This window comes from Hypanus sabinus, chromosome 10, assembly GCF_030144855.1.
Source record: "Hypanus sabinus isolate sHypSab1 chromosome 10, sHypSab1.hap1, whole genome shotgun sequence".
Lineage (NCBI taxonomy): Eukaryota > Metazoa > Chordata > Chondrichthyes > Myliobatiformes > Dasyatidae > Hypanus > Hypanus sabinus.
Genome location: NC_082715.1, coordinates 58,027,663 through 58,049,465, shown reverse-complemented (window position 1 = coordinate 58,049,465; position 21,803 = coordinate 58,027,663). Strand labels below are relative to the sequence as shown.

The window sequence follows — 21,803 nt, the reverse complement described above, 5'->3', positions numbered from 1 at the left end:
AACAGCTTCCAGATGGCTGGTCCCTCCCCCTCCTGTTTACAGAGCGGCGGCTGGCGCAGCGTGACCTTTCTCCCAGTTTCCCGAGCCGAGTTCATGCGGTTCGCGTTGACTTAAAAGACCAGAGCCCGGCGGACCTGGTCGAGAGCAGGCGCAGGGCGGGGGAGGAGGGGCCGCCGCCGCGGCGTTCCCGCCAATCACGCCGGTGACGCAGGGTGCCCACGCCAGGGATCAGCCTCTGATCACGCGCTCGCTGCGCCCCTATTGGCCGGCGCTCTCCGCTCCCTTGCCGACGATTGGCGGAGCTTCGCAGCCGCCAGCGGTAATGTAATTTCTGTTGTTCTGTGCGTGTTGCAATCGGGTCGTTATGTCCATCCCGGCGAGGATTTGTTATTCTTATTGCTGCCATTTGCGATGGCTTTTCCTTCTTGCTTTTCCCCGCAACGCTATATTGTTTTCATTGGGTTTTTGCTAATGTTAAATTAAGTTAAAATAATTATAATGCGGTGTCAAGTTGGAGAAATGGAAGAACCACGCAACGTAAGTATATTAATGTTACAGTAATTATTAATTCTTAAAAGGACATTTAATTTGAAATGATAACGATGAATTTTGCGCATTTCGTCTAATATTTGTAATACTCTTTAAGCTGTATTTTTAAATATTAAGCGACTAGGAGAAAATGCAGAAAGAGCCCTTTCAGTGCAATAATGGTCTAGGACCGCTCTTTGGGGGTATCACGGGGCATTGTGTAACATAGAATTGGGTTATTAGTGGTCTCGACATAGCTGAACATTGCAATCAGTGTTTATTAAGGTGATTATGTTATTTCGTGCTCGATTTGGATATTGTTTAAAGATTCATTGATACAAATTCGGATAATTGTAGGAAAGCGGAGTATTTAACATAAAATACGTTCACAGTCTATCAAAGGGACGAAATTGTTTAAAGGTACCGTCTCGGAGCAATTTGCAGAATATTTAATTTCGTATTAAACTAAACCGAGCTTTCCAGTTGTTTCCTTGGACAAAGAGGTGTTGTAGGAGGGGACTTCCTGGGAGAAGCTCTGTAGACATGCAGACTTCACATGGCTGCTTGCTTGGTGACGTCAGTGTGATTCTATATTTGAAGTTGAAGGCGTTCAGGGTCATTACTGCTACCCTGTGTCCAATATCTCTTAATACATTGTCCCGACTCCTTAGATTGGCAACACCAGAGCATTTGATATTAATCAATTAACTGCCAATTGGCAATAATCGATTAACGTTAAAAAACGAAATTGTAATTTCAGGTGGAGTAAAAACCTGCGGATGACGGAAATCTGAAACAACAGAAAATGCTGGGAGTGCTTCATTGTCAAGCAGCATCATTGAGAGAAAAAGAGTTAATAGTTCAGGTCAAAGACTCTATGCCTGAACTGGGAAAGGCACAGGTGCTGCTTGCTGAACACTTGTAAAGATGTATAAATGCACTTTACAGTATTTATGTCACTTTTAGAACAAATTGAGGAAAAATCTAAACTGTACCTTTATGAACACTGCATCATACATACAAGTAGTTTTGGAAAATATAAATATGTATGGATAAATGAGGATTTCCATGATAGGTATGCAATTGATTTTAATTTTAAAATCAAAATGGTTTTTGCCTCCAGGTTGAAATCATAGACATTTATGAGTCAATATTAGAGAGGAAACGTCATGACAGTGAAAGGTCCTCTGGCAGTCCATTGGAACAGAATGACATCGAAGCTGTGGAAGCTCTTGTTTGTATGAGCTCCTGGGGACAACGGTCACAAAAAGGGGATCTCTTAAAAATGCGGCCACTGACACCTGCTTCGGACACAGATTCTGTGCACTGTGAATCTGTCCCTCCAGTGTTGCAGAGAGATTTCCATTCATTCTCATTCCTCGTAAGTATGCTGTCGTTCCAAGTGATGTCTATTTTGTAACTAGGAAGTCAAAACCAAATCTTATAGTCTTGGCAGTGATCGAAATTTTAAGACTGGCTATAGTTGTAGTTGCAGCTGTTGATATTCTATTTGCAACCAAGCACAATGAAAGAAAATGAACAGATTACTGCATCTATTATAGGTGACGTGTTTAACTTGGCCTCAAACTAACTATTAAGTTTCCTATATCTTTGCAGTGTATGACACCACCACACAGTCCTGGTGTTGTTGAATCTGGTAATACTCCCCCAGTGCCACAAATTACCTACACAAAACCAGCAACTATCACTGCAAGCACTGGAGTCCATGCTGTCAATACGAAGACTGTGAAGCCTGCTCTAGTGAACATTCACGAGTTTTCACACAGGAAGTCTGCTGCAGCTGAAAAGACTGGTGCCTCACACTGCCGGTCAGTGGCCACTAGTGTTATCCGTCATACTGCTGATAATTCCCCTTGCTGCCACATTCCTTCACCGTCAGTGATCGAAAGGCCCCGCTCGAGTCTCCAAAGCCTTGGGATGAGGGCAAAAGGAAATGCAACAAGCCAGTGTAAGCACGCTAAGGAGATGCATTTGGCCTCTGGTTCTGAGAGCTGGTGCTGTTCACAGCAAAATGTCTCCAGATCAGTTGGCCAGGACCTAGAGCCAACAGTACCCTCCCTAGCACTATCTTGTACAACAAACAAAACTGAAACTGAACATCAAAGCCTAGCCAGTTCCCTACCAGCACGTTTACCCCCTCCCCCTGTGCCAAACACTCCGGTGATCTGTCAGATGGTGCCTGTGAATGGAGGTGGAGGCGGAGTCATTTCAGCGTTGGTCCCAAAACCAAGCAACTGTGTAAAGCCTATACTTCCCCAGACATCTCCAGTTTCTCAGCCTCTTCTGTTGGGAACCTCAGTATCACAAGGGACTGTGATGTTTGTGCTCCCTCAACCTACTCTAACGCCGTCATCTCCTGCTCATCAAACGATAATGACCGTGGGCAACACGAAGTTGCTACCGCTGGCTCCTGCTCCAGTGTTTGTTTCATCGAGTCAACACTGTGCCCCACAGCTGGACTTCTCCAGAAGGCGTAATTATATTTGCAACTTCACCGGGTGCCGTAAGACCTACTTCAAGAGTTCGCACTTGAAAGCACATCTCCGAACACACACAGGTAGGTACTCATTGTTCTGGACATATTTAATGTCATTTGATCTCAGTTGTGAAATATTCATGTCAAATTTAATCTCAGTGTTATTCAACGTCTAGTTATCTGTATGAGTAGAAATGTAACAAATTGCCAAAGTAGATGCTAATTTATACATCTATGCCTTCAATGGTTGAAGCAAATTACATAAGAAAAATCTCAGTTTTAAGGATTTAAGACCGAGCCCGGTTGTTAAAGAGTTTCTGGGAGAAGGTGGGAGACTGGGTTAGAAAATACAGACATGATAGAATGAGAGGACAGAGTTGATGGGCTAAATGGCCTAATCCTGCTCTTGTATCTTGGATTATAGATGCACCTCTGCATCTATTTATTCACTTTTTTCCCCACCATTCTTGTTTTTTGTTTTAGCCAAAATAAATACAGTGCTGTGTATTCCTCCAGCATTTTGTACGTGTTGCACAGTACTGTGTGGATGGTGCACAGCAAAACAAAGTTTCAATTTCCCCTTAAAAGGCTGGAAGTGACTCCTGATGAGAGGTTTCGGCCCAAAACGTCGTCACTACCTCCTCCCATAGATGCTGTCTGGCCTGCTGAGTTCTGCCAGCATTTTGTGTTTTTATTTATTTCCAGCATCTGCAGATTCACTCGTGTTGCAAGTGACCCTTGTGTTTGCTTCCTGTAATATTTCACACTCCTCTGTTATTGAGGAGGCAAGACAAAACTGTCAATAATCATCAATGTAACTGAGAAATTGACTTTGCCAGCAAGACCGAAATGTATCGACCATTTCTCATTTCCACTGTAAAGGTGGTGGTGAGCCACCTGTGCCATGCTTCCATCGAGTTGCAGCAACAGGGGTCAAGCGGAAACGTTTGCCAAGTCAGAGTCAGCCGTGCGTCTTGGAGGTTAAGCTCCTCCCGTGCATATGCTGCTCTTGTTCTTGCAGATAGTTGGTGCTTCGTGCAGAGCAGCTTGTAACGATTAGGGGTAGAGGGAGGAGATATTTAAGCATGGGGTGCCAATTATTGTATTCTTTTCACTTGAGCAGTGCCACTGCTCATGACAACTACTGGATCTACCTGCTTCCAGAGAAGTTCTGTGCTGATGGTGAAAAGGCTTTGGAAATCTGGAGATGGTCATTTGTCACAGGACCTGTGGAATACTCTTGACACCATTGTTTTTGTGTGGCTGATCAGTAATGTTGTTCAGAATGTTGACGGCAGGATACGTGGCTGTGGTGATGCCATTGAACGTCAAGTGAAATGGGTTCAACTCTGTCTTGATGGAGCTAATATAGCCATGGATTGAGCTGGCACAAATGTTATTTACTTAATATTAGCCCAAATTAGATCTGCCCAGGTGTCACTCTATAAGGGGACTGGACACACTCACCCTATGTCTGTTGAATGCCATAAGACACAGGAGCAGAATTAGGCCACTTGGCCCATCAAGTCTGCTCTGCATTCAATCATGGCTGATCCTTTATTTCCCCTCCCTAACTCCACTCCCAGCCTTCTCCCCGTAACCTTAGATGCCGTGTCCAATCAACAACCTATCAATCTCTGCTTTAAATACACCCAATGACCTGGCCTCCACAGCTCCTGTAGTAACAAATCCACAAATTCACCACCCTCTGGCTAAAGAAATTCCTTGCATCTCTGATTTAAATAGATGCCCCCCTATCCTGAGGCTGTGCTAGGAGAGTCTTCTCTTAGACTCTCCACCATGGGAAACATCCTTTCCACATCTACTCTGTCTAGATCTTTCAACATACAAAAGGTTTCAATGAGACCACCCCCTCCCCTCACCCTTCTAAATTCCAGAGCCATCAAACGTTCCTCGTATGATAACTCTTTCATTCCTGGAATCATCATTCTGAACATCCTGTGGACTCTCTCCAATGCCAGCACATCTTTTCTAAGATGAGGAACCCAAAACTGTTCAGAATATAAAGCCTCAGCATCCCATCCCTGCTCTTGTACTCTAGACCTCTTGAAATGAATGCTAACATTGCATTTGCCTTCCTCATCACTGATTCAACGTGCAAGTTAACCTTCAGGGTGTTCTGCACAAGGACTCTCAAGTCCTTTTGGATCTCAGATGCCTGGAGTTTCTCCCCATTTAGAAAATAGTCTGCATATTGATTTCTACTACCAAAAGTGCATGACCATCCATTTTCCAACATTGTATTTCATTTGCCACTTTTTTGCCCATTCTCCTAATCCGCCTTAAGTCTTTCTGCAGCCTTCGTGTTTTCGCAACACGAACCTGATCCTCCTCCAGTCTTTGTATCATCTGCAAACTTAGCAACAAAGCCATCATCTAAATCAGTGATATACAACATAAAAAGAAGTGGTCCCAACACTGACCCCTGCGGAACACCACTAATCACTGGCAGCCAACCAGAAAGGGATCCTTTTATTCCCACTTGCTGCCTCTTACCAATCAGCCAATGCTCTAACGCCGGTAACTTTCCTGTAATACCATAACTTAGTAAGCAGTCTTGTGTGTGGCACCTTGTCAAAGGCCTTCTGAAAGTCCAAATATACAACATCTGCTGCATTCCCTTTACCTATTATACTTGTAATTGCAAAGAATTCCAACAGGTTCGTCAGGCAAGATTTTCACTGAAGGAAACCATGCTGACTTCGTCCTATCTTGCGCTGTGTCACCAAGTACTCCATAAACTCATCCTTAACAATTGACTCCAACATCTTCACAGCCATTGACGTCAGGCTGACTGGTCTATACTGCCCTTTCTGCTGCCTCCCTCCTTTCTTAAAAAGTGGAGTGACGATGTTTATAATTTTCTGGTCCTCTGGCACCATGCCAGAATCCAATGATTTGCCATTGGGGGTGAATCAATTTTCAATATATTTCACCAAAGAAAACTGAGTCCCTAAATCCAGTGCTTTTCTCTTTGAAGTTCAATTCTAATGACGTATTTTGTCTTTTCAGGCGAGAAACCATTTAATTGTAACTGGGAAGGATGCGACAAAAAGTTTGCCCGCTCAGACGAACTGTCACGACACCGCAGGACACACACTGGAGAGAAGAAGTTCATGTGCCCCGTTTGTGATCGACGCTTCATGCGCAGTGATCACCTCACAAAACATGCTCGGCGTCACATGACCACAAAGAAAGTTCCTAATTGGCAGGCAGAGGTCAACAAACTGAACAAAATAGCTATTTCAGCCCCCTCTGCCATCCCTGGGAAAAACATGCTGCTTCCTCCCGCAACATCCAGCTAAATCAGACGACTTGCAGATAACATTTGCACTAAATGAGTTATCAACAGAACTGAAGAAGTGGCGGTTGTTTGATGGAATGCTTGAGAAATTCTGAAAGCAATGTGCTTTACTACATTTTCAAAGTATGACTTATCTTTCTGACATACTGTATGTGAGTGGTAACAAGACTTTTATGAACGGGTTGAATGCATTAATAACAAACTTAAGGGTGGAAGTTTCCTCATTTGCTATGGGGAAATTCTGCAGTGGTTCATGGAAATTTTCATCTAAATATTTTAAATGTATTGTAAATAGTATTTGCTATGCATATTGTATATTTCTATTTAATAAATCAATTTTCACGTATTACAGATCAGAAATGTTTGTTTTTACCATTCAAGATTAGCACTGAACTGTTTTATTGCCTTAAGCAATAATTTTTTGCAGCACCAGGATAAGAGTTGGAATATTATATTTTAGATGTGACTATTTTGTAAATTTATTATGTATTTACTATCATTCACATTAATGGTATTATGACAATAATTTCCAACAGTCAGCATTTATATAGTATTTCCTCATATACATATTGTTTCCTGTGTGCCATATATTACACAAATTGTGTGTAGCTCTCCGAAATGCCCTGTTCAAGATCAGGATAAATAAAATGGGCTGTTTTTAATCTCTGGCTTACAAACAGTAATTGGGTGAAGAAAATTAAAAAAAAACCTGCAGATGCTGAAAATCTGAAATAAAAAAAAATGTACCGGAAACTATTTCACAGAATTTTCATTAAGCAGAAGATGGGTTCAGTGAAAATATGATAATCATGGAGAAACATCGAAGTAAATGGGCATAACTCTGTCATTAAATGATTGTGGATCCTTAGTGGCAATGGAAATCAGGGGAACTGCTTTAATCAGGGGAAAGCTGAGACCAAAGTTTTACAACATTACCTAAATTCATAATTACTTTTCATGTCTGTGTGCTTGATAAGCACACATTCCACTTGGCTGCTAGTATACTTCATATTAGTACAATAACATGTATGCCTTTACTGAAGTTGACCAACAGAAAATTATCACTCTGTCCAAAAGTTAGCTTTATAATGTTGCCACTTGGTGTTATTTGTAATGACAACTTGCCATTTCTTTTTTTTTAAATCGCTCCCTGATCTCACTCTTCCTTAGCTTTATAATCTCTTTTGAGTCCTATGAACATATGAGAAATCTGTGCTGCTCCATTTCCAACCTCCTGAACTTCACCAACTGTGCCTCGGACAGCTGTATCTTCAGCTGCAAAGTCCAAAGCTCTGGATTTCCCTCCTAAACCTAACAATTTCTCTACCTCTCCATCCTCTCTTCAAATGTTCCTTAAAATCTACTTATTTGACCAAGCTTCTGGTAATACTTTGTGTTGCTCGTTGTAATTTTTCCTTTGCTAATCTGTCTGTAAGGCACCATGGAATGTGTTGGCTAATTTAATGTCTTGATGTAAATTCTGTAGGTGCAGTTGTTCATATTGTTTCGGCATTGACTCTTGCCCTCTGAACCAGCAGGGAACATGAACTGCAAAATTTCATTCCTACATGTACCAAGTCATTCTTGGTGTTTTTTTTTTTGGTTTAACACCAATATTTTGCATTACTGTTTTTCAATGTACAACAGGCTAATCACAATACTTCCCAAGCTGGGAGGAAGGGATTTTTAATGAGGTTTGTGCACAGAGAACAATTGTGTTTGCTTGGTATCCTGAAACAGGTGCTTGTTTCCATAAGTAGCTACAGTTTGTTACTGCTAAGGTTTTGGCCAAATGCTTTTTAATGTCACAAAGCAATTAAAAATATTTGTTTTCCTATGAAGGTAATTGGTTGAATCTCAAAATTTTCCAAGTGCTTCAGTAGTTTGGTATCAGTACTTCAATGCCAAGTGGAATTAAAAGCAAATCCCAAGGCATTCTATACATACTGTACATCAAGAGCAAGAGGATAATTGGGGATAATTGGGGAAAGTGTAGGATAAAGAGGGGAACATTGTGAAGATGTGGATGAGGTCCTTATGGAGTATTTACAAATGAGAAAAGGATGTTGTGGATAAGTAAATTATTGCTGATTGATATTGATTGATATGCTAGTGTATTTCATGGGAAAGGAGGAGGTAGTGTTGGTTCTCAAAGAGCATTGTGGGTAAGTTCTCAGGTCCTGTTGGGATATACCCCAAGTTATTGAGAACTGCAAAAGAGATTGCTGCGGCCTTGACGAATACCTTTGTGTCCTCTCTAGCCACGGGTGAGGCCCTGGAGGACTGAAGAGTTGCTAATATTCTATTATTCAAGAAGAAATTCAAGGATAATCCTGGAAATTATAGACTGGCAGGTCTCACATCTGTGGTAGGGAAGTTACTGGAGAGAATTCTTAGTTTGCAGATGATGTGAAGATTGGCGATATTATAGCAAAGAATATGGTGGGATGTAGATGCTGGGATGTATGGGTGGAGAAAAGCCAGATGGGATTTAGCCTGGCCAAATGAGAAATGTCAAATGTAAAGAGGAGGACAAGACCTTTAACAGTGTTCATGAGCAGATGGATCTTGGGGTCCAAGTTCATAGTTCCCTGAAAATGGTTACACGTGTAAGGTGGTTAACAGGGCAAATGGCATGCTTGCCTTTTTTAGGCCAGGCATTGAGCTCAAAAGTCAGGAACTTGTGTTGCAGCTTTATAAAACTCTAGTTAGGCTGCTTCTGGAGTATTGCATGCATTTCTAGTCACCCCCATTACAGGAAGAATGTCAAGGCTTTGGAGAGGGTGCAGAAGAGGTTTACCAGGATGCTGCTAGATTTGAAGGCATGTGCTATAAAAGGAGGTTAGAAAAAGCTGGGTTGCTTTCTCTGGAGCGGTGGAGGCTGAGAGATTTGATAGGTTTATAAGATGTTGTGAGGCATAAATAGAGTAGACAGGCAGTATCTTTTTGTAAAGTTGAAATGTCTAATACATTCCAGGGGGCATGAACTTAAGGCAAATTTTAAAGTGCTGCCCTGTGTGTACACAATTGTGTCCTAAGAAAACTATATGGATAGCCATCCTTGAATAAGAAGAGTGACATTGTAATACGGCAGTTAGTCTGTTGCTGCATATCTTCACGGACCCAAGTTTGATTTTTGATCTCAGCAAGCTGTTTGGAATCTGAATGTTTGCTCTACGATTACATGGGTTTCTGTCATTTGCTTTGCTTTCCTCCCACGTCCCAAAGATGTTGATTGACCACTGTAAATTGCCCCATAGTGTATATGTGACAAAGATAATCTAAAGGGGAAGTGAATGAGCTTACAGAGCTAATAAAAATAGGTACTGATGGGATTGCTCTGCAGGGAACTAGCACCAATCTGATGGGCTGAAAGGCCTTGTGTATTGTAAGAAAGATACAGTCTTAAAAATGTATAACCAATGTTTAGTTACATCTAATTCTTTACAAATGTGTATAATCAGGCCTTTAAAATATATTGAAAAAACAGAATATCTAACATTTTGAGATGAATTTTTTTTTGCAGTTCTCTTATTTATGATAGGGAAATGGAATTTTAAAGGGAGCTATTTAGTAGCAGAACTGGCTTGAAATCAGCAGAACAGCAGTAATGCTCAAGTGAGCCAAGCATGACTTGCTGAGGCATTCGTAACTGTGGTCCTATGGGTCTTATTTTCCCTTGCTATCAGCCTATTTTATTGGCTTTTTCGATGTGCCAAGATTTCTGGAAACGATCAACTTAGGAGAATGCTTTGAGGTGGTTGCTGGGCTTACAGTAAAGGTTCACACAGTATGACTAACTGTTTTCATTGCAAGGAGACCACACCCCATGATTGTACCAGGAATCATGTGGATGTACATGCTGGCTTCAGCAAACTGCCAGTGCTTGCGAAAACAGCTTGCAGTTCACAAACATGCAATAAACCGCAATCAATCACAGATAAATCATAACAGATATACCCAAAATTTTATGATAGCTTATTGCAGGGAAGAAGCGACAGGTCTGTTCCTTGGATAAAATTCACTGGGTATTGACGTCTCTGAAGGCTAAACTAATCAGATTAAAATTGTTTTTACCGTCTTAATGGTGTGGAGGAATATTTCTATCTTTGTTGCCAGTGATATGTTTTGCCTTTGTGCTCATTGTACATTGGTCCTGTTGTTCCAGAGTGCTCTCTGTGTCTGAACAAAGTGTTCCAAACACTGCTTCTTGCCATGCGCAAGTAATGTTGATTCCAAAGACATGGGATCTCCCAGACCAATCCGGCATCACAAAGTTCCAGATTTCCCAGGTTCCGTTTTGGGTAAGAAGTCACCTGGGGGCAATGCTGAGTTTTACTCATCACCCAGCTTGGATCTTTTGCTGCTGCTCTAGTGGACTCCGCACGCAGAATTTTGAACTGTCTCCTATTACGGGGATCCATTCCAATAAGCTTTAGGTTATTAACAGTTTTGAGCTATGTCCTTTGGCCTTCACTGTAAAATTGTACTGCTGCTTTATCCTACTAAGCCTTCAGGGTCTCTACCTTGCTCGCATGAGATTCAAACAATTTTAATGTATAATTTTTGAGTGTTTCCATTAATCTGCAAATTTATTTACATTGTAAGAAACAACGTGCCTCAAAGCAGAAATTAAAATTTATTGAGGCCCTTTCACTCCCTTTAGAGCCATGGATGTCTTCTTTACATTCAGTAATACCTCATTTCTATCCTGCCCTGTAATTAGTTAAAGGACAAGTCCTAAGTACGCAAGGAACAGCAAGAGTAATCTATGGTGCTCCTCAAATCTGTCCCACTATTGAATAAAATCACGGCTGGTTACTTATACCAACTCCTTCTTCCCCACAAAGTCATTCCTCTTTATGTTCTATTAATCTCAACCTTGAGTATACCTATAGAACAATTATCAACAGCTCTCTCTTTGAGGGAATTTCTCTTCCTCTCAGCCTTAACCAATCCTAATTCTGAAATCAGGCCTGCCTCAGAATCTGGCCAGGGAAGATAATCTCTTAATTATGTCTAGGTCTCTGAAGACTTAATGCATTTCATTTAGATTTTTCTATACTCCAGAGACCATCAACCCACTCTGCTCAATGTCTCTCCCCTTAAACAACCCTCTTATTGGTTGCTAACTCTTCAGGCCAATGGTATCCTACTTTAAGAAAGTCAGTATTTTATATCGTTCTCCAAATTTAGTCTCATCAAACCCAACATTACCAGCAACAAGACTTTCTAACTCATTTTTTCCAAATTCTACACAATAAAATAATTGTCTTTTACTTTTGACACTATAATTGTGTGTTGACTTTTTGTGATCTGTGCAACAGAACACCTGAATCTGTGAGTGTATCAATGGCTCCTTGTCTGCCAGCATTTTAAAAATAGCATTTTCCTGCTAAAGTGATCAAATTCAATTTATATTTCACATCATTTTGCTGATCTCAAAATGGCTCACCATCCACTTGCATCTCCCTCAGTGCTTTCACTTCTGTTTGTCTTTTGTCATCAGCAAAGTAGTATACATTAGCCTGGTGTCCTCCACTAAGTACACAAGACCAGAAGACCTAGGAAAAGAATTAAGCCTTTTAGCCCATCAAGTCTGCTGTGCAGGTTGACTCTGTGGTTAAGAAGGCATACTGTGCATTAGCCCTCGTCAACCATGGTACTGAGTTTAGGAACTGAGAGGTAATGCTACAGTTTCATAGGACCCTGGTGAGACCCCACTTGGAGTACTGTGCTCAGTTCTGGTCACCTCACTACAGGACAGATGTGGAAGCCATAGAAATGGTGCAGAGGAGATTTACAAGGATGCTGCCTGGATTGGAGAGCATGCCTTATGAGAATAGGTTTAGAGAACTTGGCCTTTTCTCCTTGGAGTGACGGAGGATGAGAGGTGACCGAATGGAGGTGTATAGGATGATGAGAGGCATTGATCATATGGATAGTCAGAGGCTTTTTCCCAGGGCTGAAATGTCTAACACGAGAGGGCACTGTTTTAAGTTGCTTGGAAGTAGGTACAGAGGAGATGTCAGGGTAAGTTTTTTACATAGAGAGTGGTGAGTGTGCAGAATGAGCTGTGGCGAAGGTGGTGGAGGCAGAAACGATAGGGTCTTTTAAGAGACTCCTGGATAGGTACATAGAGCTTAGAAAAATAGTGGGCTGTGGGTAACCCTAGGTAATTTCTAAAGTAAGTACATGTTCGGCCCAGCATCGTGGGTCGATGGGCCTGAATTATGCTGTAGGTTTTCAGTGTTTGTATGTTTCTAAGTCAGCTCCACCATTTCATTACGGCTGATTTATTATCCTCATAATTCCCATTCCCCTGCCTTCTCTCCATTACCTTTGACATCTTGATTAATCAACCTTCACCTCAAATAAACCCAGTGACTTGGTCTCCACGGCTGTTGTGGGAAAAGAATTCCATAGATCCACCTCCCTCTGGCCAAAGAATTTTTCCTCATCTCTGTTCTAAGTGGACATCCCTCAATTCTGAGGGTGTGCCCTCTGGTCCCAGACTCCTCCACTTTGGAAACATCCTCTCCACATCCACTCTATCCAGATCTTTTAAGATTCGATAGATTTCAATGAGATCCCTTACTCTTCTAAACTCCAGCGAGTTCGGCCCACAGCCATCAAATGCTCCTTCATTCCTGGGATCACTCTCGTGAACGTCCTCTGGGCCCGAAACTGCTCATTCCCCAAGACCAATGCCTTATCATGCCTCAGCATTACATACTTGACTTTGCATTCTGGTCCTCTCGAAATGAATGCCACCACCAACTCAACCTGCTAGTAAGGTAGGAAATCCCACCTCTGGTACTTGAGTTTCCTCCCCATTCAGAAAACAGTCCTTTACTTAGACTCCAACATCTTTCCAACCACTGTGCTCAGGCTAACTGGCCAATAATTGCCTTTCTTCTTGCCTCCCTCCCTTCTTAGTTGTCTTTTGTTGCTTTTAAAAGCATCCCAATCCTTTAACTGCCCACTGAGGCCTCATCCCATTTTTAGAATACTTTTACAATATATATCTATTAAATAGTTAACCTAAAATAAGTCGTGCAAAATAGCAGAAATATAAAAGTAGTGAGGTAGTGTTCATGGGTTCAATGTCCATTTAGGAATCAGATGGCAGAGGGGAAGAAGCTGTTCCTGAATCACTGCGTGTGTGCCTTCAGGCTTCTGTACCTCCTTCCTGAAGTAACAGTGTCCTGGGTGATGGAGATCCTTAATGATGGATGCTGCCTTCCTAAGGCACGGCTCCCTGAAGATGTATTGGATACTACAGAGGCTGGTACCCAAGATCGAGATGAGTAATTTTACAAGTTTCTGCAACTTATTTCAATCCTGTGCTGTAGCCACCCCCATACCAGACAGTGATACAGTCAGTCAGCACAGTACAATGATCTGACAGTACTAAGTCAATGTACCGACTTGCAAATGACTCAGCACAGTTCTTTGTGGCTCCACACAATTTACAACTTCGAATATACCCTCTCTGTTTACTCTGTGTTTTCTATCCACTATCAAGTTCTCAATTTAATCAAGAGTTGTGAGGTAATGTTGCAGCTCCATAAAAACCTGGCTAGAACACTCTTGGGATACGGTATTCAGTCTGGTCACTTCATTACAGGAAGGCTGTGGAAGCTTTGGGAAAGATACAGAAGAAATTTACTGTCTAGTCCAGAGTTGAGCTTCTCTCTTCACAGCAAAGGAGGATGAGAGGTGAATTGGTAGATGTGTACAAAATGATGAGAGGCATAGACTGAGTGGGCAGCCAGAGACTTTTTCCTAGGGTGGAAATGGCTAAAACAAGGGGGCAAAATTTTAAGGTGATTGGAGGGGAGTTTAGGAGGGATGTCAGAGGTAGGTTCTTTGCACAGAGAGTGGTGGTTGCATGGAATACCCTGCCAGGGACGGTGGTTGAGGCAGATACGTTAGGGGCATTAAGAAGTTCCTAGATATCCAGAATGATGATAGAAAATTGATTTTTATATAGGAGGGAAGGGTTAGAGTGGGTTAAAGATCAGCACAGCGTCGTGGGCTGAAGGACCAGTACTCTGCTGTAACATTCTATGTTCAGTGCTAAATATATAATTATCCAATCCTATGATCCCTATGATGTAAAATAAATATTTAGCATTTTATTGAATGTTTTCTGGACATTCAGATGTAATGCTTTTATCTGTCCTGTCAACAACAATTTCATAAAACTTCATTACATTGAGCCAGATTACAAAAACCCTCTTTGTGACATGTTGCCCCTCTAATCTTACTGTGCTCAGAAAGATTCTCCTAAATGTTTCTCATGGTATAAACATGTGGAGCATACTACACTTGCCCAAGGACGCGATCAACTTAATATTATTTACACCTTACAGTGTAGGGTCAGAGCTCCTGAGGTTATTAATTCCATTAGTTGGCATAAATTTATTAAGAATATTAGCAGTAGTAAAAATATACACACATTCACTTGCTTTAATGGAGTTTGGTGATTCCATTAAAATGGCTGCCCCTGTAATCGCTGGTAATTCTGGGGAAGAAGCAGTGTTCAGATGTGTGAATATCAGTTTCCTACAGGGTAACATTAATAACAGGGTATTAGTGTTCCTTTAGCAGATCCATATGTTCAAACATAAGTTTCCTGCAGGTATTGTCTGGCTGAAATGCTCCAGTGAGCTGCTGCTAAAGAGCTTTGGCTGAAGGCTTGCACTCTTCCTTGAGGTTTTTCATTCTTTGTGAGACAATTATACAGTTTATATTAAATGACTATCACCGAATTGTGTTAAAGTCACGGGGTTTTTGGTTGAGGGTGCCAAATGTCTGTGTGAAGAAGACTCTGGTTTATCTCTGGATCTGAATAAATTTCATCATGAAGCAAGTGTTCAGGGAGAAAAGCATTTGTCCTAGTCAGCCTCTCACTTGCTGTAAGCAAGTAAAGAATGGCACATACACATTATAATTATTGTCAGGAACATCAGCAAGTACCCGCCTGATGCATCGCTTATTAACAAGTCAGGTGTTCATTAATGAAGTGGTAACCTTTGTCATCAGGTTCATCAGAAAGTTTCCATGGAGAAATGGGAGTGCAGTTAGTGAGGAAGCAAATCCTAGGAGCTTTGTCCAGCAGCTCTTGGCTGTGTACAAGGAATTTAGCAAAAAGACTTGGCATCAATAACCAAATGAATACAAGACTGTTATTGACATTCCTTACTGCAAGCTGGATAATTCCAGATTTAATACAGTTCAGGGTCACCACAGATAATGCCATTATAGCACTGGGCTGCAGGTAAGAAGCAAAACAATTGCTTATCACATGCACTGAAGAACAATTGCTTCTTAATGCACTGTTCCTCCATGACAGTGATATTATTTTTCTATGAGAATGGCATCACATTTTCTGGGATAGTGCAGTGGGGATCCAACAATAGCCCTATTTATTTTCCATGCACCAGATAGGATGTCATTTCAGAAAACAAATAATAAAAGCCACAATTATAACACAGTAAGTTTCTCTGTGACTATCAGGAATAATAGCAACAGTTATTGAAGTCTGTTTAACTAAGTAAACAGTTTTGCAGTGCTTCCTGAAAGAGATAAGTTAATAACATAGTTAGCAGAGTTCTTTCTTTGTAGATTGCCTGAGCAGGTATTTATCTCAGTTAGTCTTTTCTGAACTAACATGTGGACCTGGGTTTTTCTTTTGTTGCCAACAATGCAATCCACTGTTGACTTTTGCATTTAACCAATCTGAAAATGGATGTTTAAGTTAGAATAATTACCAACTGGTGCACAAAATGGAAAATAAAATGAAAGAAAGTTGGGACTTATAAAAGATGGAAATGTTATTGAATGTTATTTCAATTTTTTCACATCTCCAAAAAATATTAACATTTGCAGAAATTAATCTTCAGTGCCAGAGAGATTCCTTGGCAATACTTAATGTTTAACAAGTCATGAAACTGGAATGGACAAGGGGCATAAAAAGAAAAAGGGACATAAGCTGAGTAGTTATTGGCCAGTTTGTCTGACATTGGAGGTGAACAAATTTTTGGAATCAATTCCAAGGAGAGTGTAAATCCTTGAGAAAGCCACAGATTAATTAAAGTTTAAAGTAAATTTATTATCTAAGTATGTAAATATTGTCATATACTAGCCTGTGATTCATTTTCTTGCAGCCATTTGCAAAGGAACAAAGAAAATCAATAGTAACAATGAAAAACTAAACAACCAATGTGCAAACGAAGACAGATTATGCAAATAAAAAATAAATAACACTGAGAACATGAGTTGTCGAGTCCTTGAAAGTGAGTCCATAGATTGTGCAATCTGTTCAGAGCTGAGGTGGGTGCAGTCATGCACTCCTGTTCAGGAGCCTGATGGTTGAGGGGTAATAACTGTTTCTGAATCTGGTGGTGTGGGACCTAAGGCTCTTGCACCTCCTTCCGATGGCAACAGTGATATGAGAGCAACACACACAAAATGCTGGTGGAACGCAGTAGGCCAGGTAGCATCTATAGGGAGAAGCGCTGTTGACGTTTCAGGCCGAGAGTGTGGTCTGGATGAAGGGGGCCCTTGATGACAAAGGCTGCTTTCCTATTGTGGCGCTCCTTGTACGATGCTCAGTGGTGGAGAGAGCTTTGCCTGTGATGGACTGGGACGCGTCCACCACTCTTTGTTCTTGGGTATTGTTGTTTCCGCACCAGTCCTTGATGCAACTGTGCACCCACAAAACCACCAGGATCAGATAGCATAACTTTGTTAAAGAAAGGTCTTGAGAAGACAGAATGTTGTGGGGAAATAACACGGAGATTGATTCAGCACAGTATCTTTGCCCATCTTCACTGATGTGAGGCTTTTGATAAGGCCCCACAAAGCAGACTGTTCAAAATGTCCAGTAGATCCAAGTTAGAGGGAGCTGCATGGCCTTGGTCAAAGTGAGGAGCAGACCTCAAAGCACGGAGACGCCAGTTTGCAGAGAGTCCTCGAAGCCGGTGTGCTCCCCTGGGGCAGTGTGACGTGGCATCCAGGGTGGTGTCAGTGCTTTGCTTGACAGAAGACAAGCTCTGCTGTGGTTGGCTGCACTCAATGGACTCCGGGCCTCAAGTTGTGGGTTCATCTGTTTTATATCCACCGGGTCAGAGATGTCCAGGCTGGTGCGCTCCATCGGTTGTGGCATGGCGCCCGCATGCATCCGGGTTGGAGATGGTGCATCCCCCCAGTGCTCACTTGGCAGAAGACAAGTTCCATTGTGGTCAACTGGAGATTTCAATAGACTGAAGGGTCTGAACTATTTACATACATATATTTTGTGCAGTTGTGTTCTGCTGATACGCTATATGTGCCTGTCGCCTTGTATATACGAGGACTGGCCCTCAAGCCGTGGTGTCATGGGAGGGGCATCGGAGCCAACACAGCGCAGTGTCCAGGCTGCTGCCACCCCCAGTGTTTGATAGCGTGAGTTCTGGACTCTTTCAATGTGTGATTGTGATGCCATTTTTGCTTGCAGTCTTCTTCGTGCTGTGTGCGACTGTTGGTATTGTTTTTTGCGCCTTGACTCCAGAGTAACACTGTTTCATTTGGCTGTATTCCTGTATGGTTCAATGACAACTAAACTTGAACTGTACTGAATTTTATGTGAAATTAGTTCAGCGATATAATGCAAAGCAAAGGATGATGGTTGTTTTTGTGACTTAAGGCTGTTATCAGGCTGATCATTATGTCCCTTTCTCTTTGTGAAGAGCGTTATTGATTTAGACTTCAAAGTACGGTCACGCAGAAGATATAGCGGTATGCCATGTGATTGCATGTCAACAAAAGCTTTAGATTCAGGAGGATATCAATTCATCAACGATTCCATGCAGCAGACCAATCGGTTCAAAGAGAGACAGAGCCTACACAGGTTGGGGAAAAGAGTTTTTAAAAGGAGCATTTTGTGGGGCTTGGCGCATTAGAACAGTGGGTATGACTGCAGGGCCAGTTTTCTGTTCTGGGTGTCAAATGTGGGATGTCTGGGAGACTTCCTGATGGCCACATCTGCACCAGGTGCATTGAGCTGCAGCTCCTTACAGACCGAGTTAGCAAACTGGAACTGCAGCTCGATGACTCTCAGCTTGTTAGGGAGAGTGAGGAGGTAATAGACAGGAGCCACAGGAGTCAATTGTGGCTGACCATTAGGAGAGGGAAGGGAGGGCGTCAGGTAGTGGAGAGCACCCCTGTGGCTGTCCCCCTTAACAATGTACTCCATTTTGAGTGCTGTGGGGGTGCGACCTACCTGGGAGAAGCAACAGTGGCACTGAGTCAGTGGCTCAGAAGGGTAGGGAACGGAAGGGGAGGGCAGCGGTAATAGGGGACTCTATAGTTAGAGGGGCAGGTAGGCAATTCTGTGGAAGTAAGAAAAAAAGCACGGATAATAGTTTGCCTCCCAGGTGCCAGGGTTCATGATGTTTCTGAGCATGTCCACAATATTTTGAAATGGGAGGGTGAGCAGCCAGGGGTTGTGGTACATATTGGTACCAACGACATAGGTAGAAAAGGGGTGGAAATCCTGAAAGCAGAATACAGGGAGTTAGGATGGAAGATGAGAGGCAGAACCTCAAAGGTAATAATCTCAGGATTGCTGCCTGTGCCATGTGACAGTGGGTATTTGATGCACCATCAATAACTCACACTGAGACGTAAGGCGAGATATCGGCTTTTATTGACTGGAAGAAGGAACCAGGAGTGAGTGTCTATCATACAATGTCCTGGAGACTGAGGCCGAGCGTCAGGCCTCAGATCTCCTTTATACAGGGGCCTGTGGGAGGAGCCACAGGAGCAGTCAGCAGGGGGCGTGTCCCGACAGGCACATAGTTCACCACATTCACCCCCCCCTTCGTTTGAAAGAGTCCTCATGTGGCGAAGTTCTTACAAGTCAAGTCTATCAGGTGGTCGAATCTGTCGCTGCGATCTACGTAGGGCTGTGACCGCATAGATGCCGGCAACATTGGTGACTGCACAGGGGACGGAGGTTGCACGTGTTCTTGCCCACTAGGCGCCGGTGATCCCTCATGCATGTGCGAGGCGCCTGGTATAAATGCGTACGAAACGCCCGGTATACAAGTGTCGTGAGGAGTCTGTGTAGGGCCCGGTGAGCACGGTGTCACCTCTGGTGCAGGGTTCATAGTTACCGGAGAGCCTTCAGGGTAGTGGTCTGCTGCACCTGCGGGTGCCAGGTCGCGGATGGAGAACGTGTCCTCCTGCCCATCAGGTAAGACCACGTAAGCATACTGGGGGTTCGCATGTAGAAGGTGAACCCTCTCTACCAGCGGGGAATATTTATTGCTCCTCACATGTTTCCGGAGCAGCACTGGCCCCGGGGACGTCAGCCAAACTGGTAGGGTGGTCCCAGTGACAGACTTCCTGGGAAAAGAGAATAGGCGTTCGTGAGGGGTGGCATTGGTGGACGTACATAACAGGGAGCGGATAGAGTGCAGTGCCTCAGGGAGGACCTCCTGCCATCGAGAGACTGGCAACCCTTTTGACTTAAGGGCTAAAAGTGTGGCCTTCCACACTGTGGCATTCTCCCGCTCCACCTGGCCATTACCCCGGGGATTATAACTCGTGGTCCGACTAGTAGCAATGCCCCTAGCTAGCAAGTACTGGCGCAGCTCCTCACTCATAAAGGAGGACCCTCTATCACTGTGGATATAGCAGGGATACCCGAACAGAGTGAAGAGCTGGCGCAGGGCGTTTATGACGGACGTGGCAGTGGTGTCGGGGCAGGGGATGGCAAAGGGGAACCGTGAGTACTCATCGATAACACTGAGAAAATAGACATTGCGGTCAGTGGAGGGAAGGGGGCCCTTAAAGTCAACACTCAGTCGTTCAAAAGGGCGGGTGGCCTTGACAAGTTGTGCCGTGTCAGGACGGTAGAAGTGCAGTTTGCACTCAGCGCAAATTTGGCAGTCCCTGGTCATCGTCCTGATGTCCTCCAGGGAGTATGGCAGGTTCCGAGCTTTCACAAAATGGTAAAATCGGGTGACCCCCGGATGGCAAAGTTGTACATGAAGGGTGTACAGCTGGTCGAGCTGTGTGCTAGCACATGTTCCCCGGGATAGGGCATCAGGGGGCTCATTGAGTCTGCCAGGCCGGTACAGGATATCATAGGTGTAGGTGGAGAGTTCTATCCTCCACCGCAGAATCTTATCATTTAGTCAGCAGGGGGCGTGTCCCGACAGGCACATAGTTCACCACAGTATTGGAATAGAATGAGGTAGAGGATAAATGCATGGCTGAAGGTTTGGAGCAGGAGGCAGGGATTCAGATTTTTGGAACTTTGGGACATCTTCTGGGGCACGTGTGACCTGTACAAAAAGGATGGGTTGCACTTGAATCCAAGGGGGACCAATATCCTGGAGGGGAGGTTTATTAATGTTATTGGGGAAGGTTTAATTTAGATTTGCAGGGGGTTGGGAATCGAAGTGAAGAGGCAGTGGATGGGGAAGTTGGAGCACAAGTAGGGACAGCTCGTAGGGAATTCGAGGCAGGATGTTAGAACAAAGATGCACTTAACCTGATGGTTTGAAATGTGTCTGTTTTAGACACAAAGAAGTATCATGAACAATGCGGATGAACTTAGAGCTTGGATCAATATATGCTGTTGTGGCCACTACTGAGACTTGGATGTCTCAGGAGCAGGAATGGCTGCTGAGTGTGCCAGGCCTTAGATGTTTCAAAAAGAACAGAGAGGGAAGCAAAAGAAGTGGGGGTGCAACACTGCTGATCACAGAGAGTGTCACAGCTGCAGAAAAGGAGGAAGTCATGGAGGGATTGTCTACTGAGTCAGTGTGGGTGGAAGTCAGAAAGAGGAAAGGGGCAATAGATCTGCTGGGTGTTTTTTATAGACCCCCTCCACAACAGTAACAGGGATATCGAGGAGCAGATAGGGAGGCAGATTCTGGAACACTGCAATAATAGGGTCATTGTGATGGAAGATTTTAACTTTCCTAATATTGACTGTCATCTCCTTAGAGCAAGGGGTTTAGATGGGGTGGAGTTTGTTAGGTGTGTTCAGGAAGGTTTCCTGATGCAATATGTAGATAAGCCAACTGGAGGAGAGACTGTACTTGATCTGGTATTGGGAAATGAACCTGGTCAGGTGTCAGGTCTCTCAGTGGGAGAGCATTTTGGAGATACTGATCACAGATCTATCTCCTTCATCATAGCACTGAAAGAGGGTTAGTATCAGACAATTTAGGAAAGACATTTAATTGGGGTAGGGGGAAATATGATGCTATTAGGCAGGAACTTGGGAGCATAAATTGGGAGCAGATGTTCTCATGGAAATGCATGACAGAAATGTGACAAATGTTCAGGGAACACTTGCATGGAGTATGTAGTGTAGGCCTCTGTTACTCTCGATAGACCATGGATTTACACCTTGGAAAGTTTCCAGGGTGCAAGCCTGAGCAAGGT

At 43.2% G+C, this 21,803-nt stretch overlaps 1 protein-coding gene across 3 annotated transcripts; it reads left to right on the top strand.

Annotated features, from left to right (window-relative positions):
- The first annotated feature begins 364 nt into the window (after window positions 1-364).
- On the top strand, window positions 365-6,696 carry klf11a (Kruppel like factor 11a). Of its 3 annotated transcripts, XM_059981896.1 has the most exons (5): window positions 400-537; window positions 1,289-1,429; window positions 1,652-1,909; window positions 2,146-3,106; window positions 6,059-6,696. In XM_059981896.1, the coding sequence occupies exons 2-5, from the start codon at window positions 1,334-1,336 to the stop codon at window positions 6,349-6,351; spliced, it is 1,608 nt and encodes a 535-aa protein (XP_059837879.1). In that variant the 5' UTR covers window positions 400-537; window positions 1,289-1,333; the 3' UTR covers window positions 6,352-6,696. The 3 variants fall into 3 exon arrangements, with proteins under 3 accessions (XP_059837880.1, XP_059837881.1, XP_059837879.1); XM_059981897.1 differs by lacking the exon at window positions 1,289-1,429 and having other exon boundaries at window positions 365-537; XM_059981898.1 differs by lacking the exons at window positions 1,289-1,429; window positions 1,652-1,909 and having other exon boundaries at window positions 365-537.
- Window positions 6,697-21,803: the final 15,107 nt, after the last annotated feature.

Bases quoted from the DNA above. Each gene is read 5' to 3' on its own strand.
- klf11a (XM_059981896.1), top strand. From the start codon at position 1,334: ATGCTGGGAGTGCTTCATTGTCAAGCAGCATCATTGAGAGAAAAAGAG. The intron at 1,430-1,651 runs GTGCTGCTTGCT...TTTTGCCTCCAG, and splicing joins CTGAACTGGGAAAGGCACAG to GTTGAAATCATAGACATTTA. The intron at 1,910-2,145 runs GTAAGTATGCTG...ATATCTTTGCAG, and splicing joins TCCATTCATTCTCATTCCTC to TGTATGACACCACCACACAG.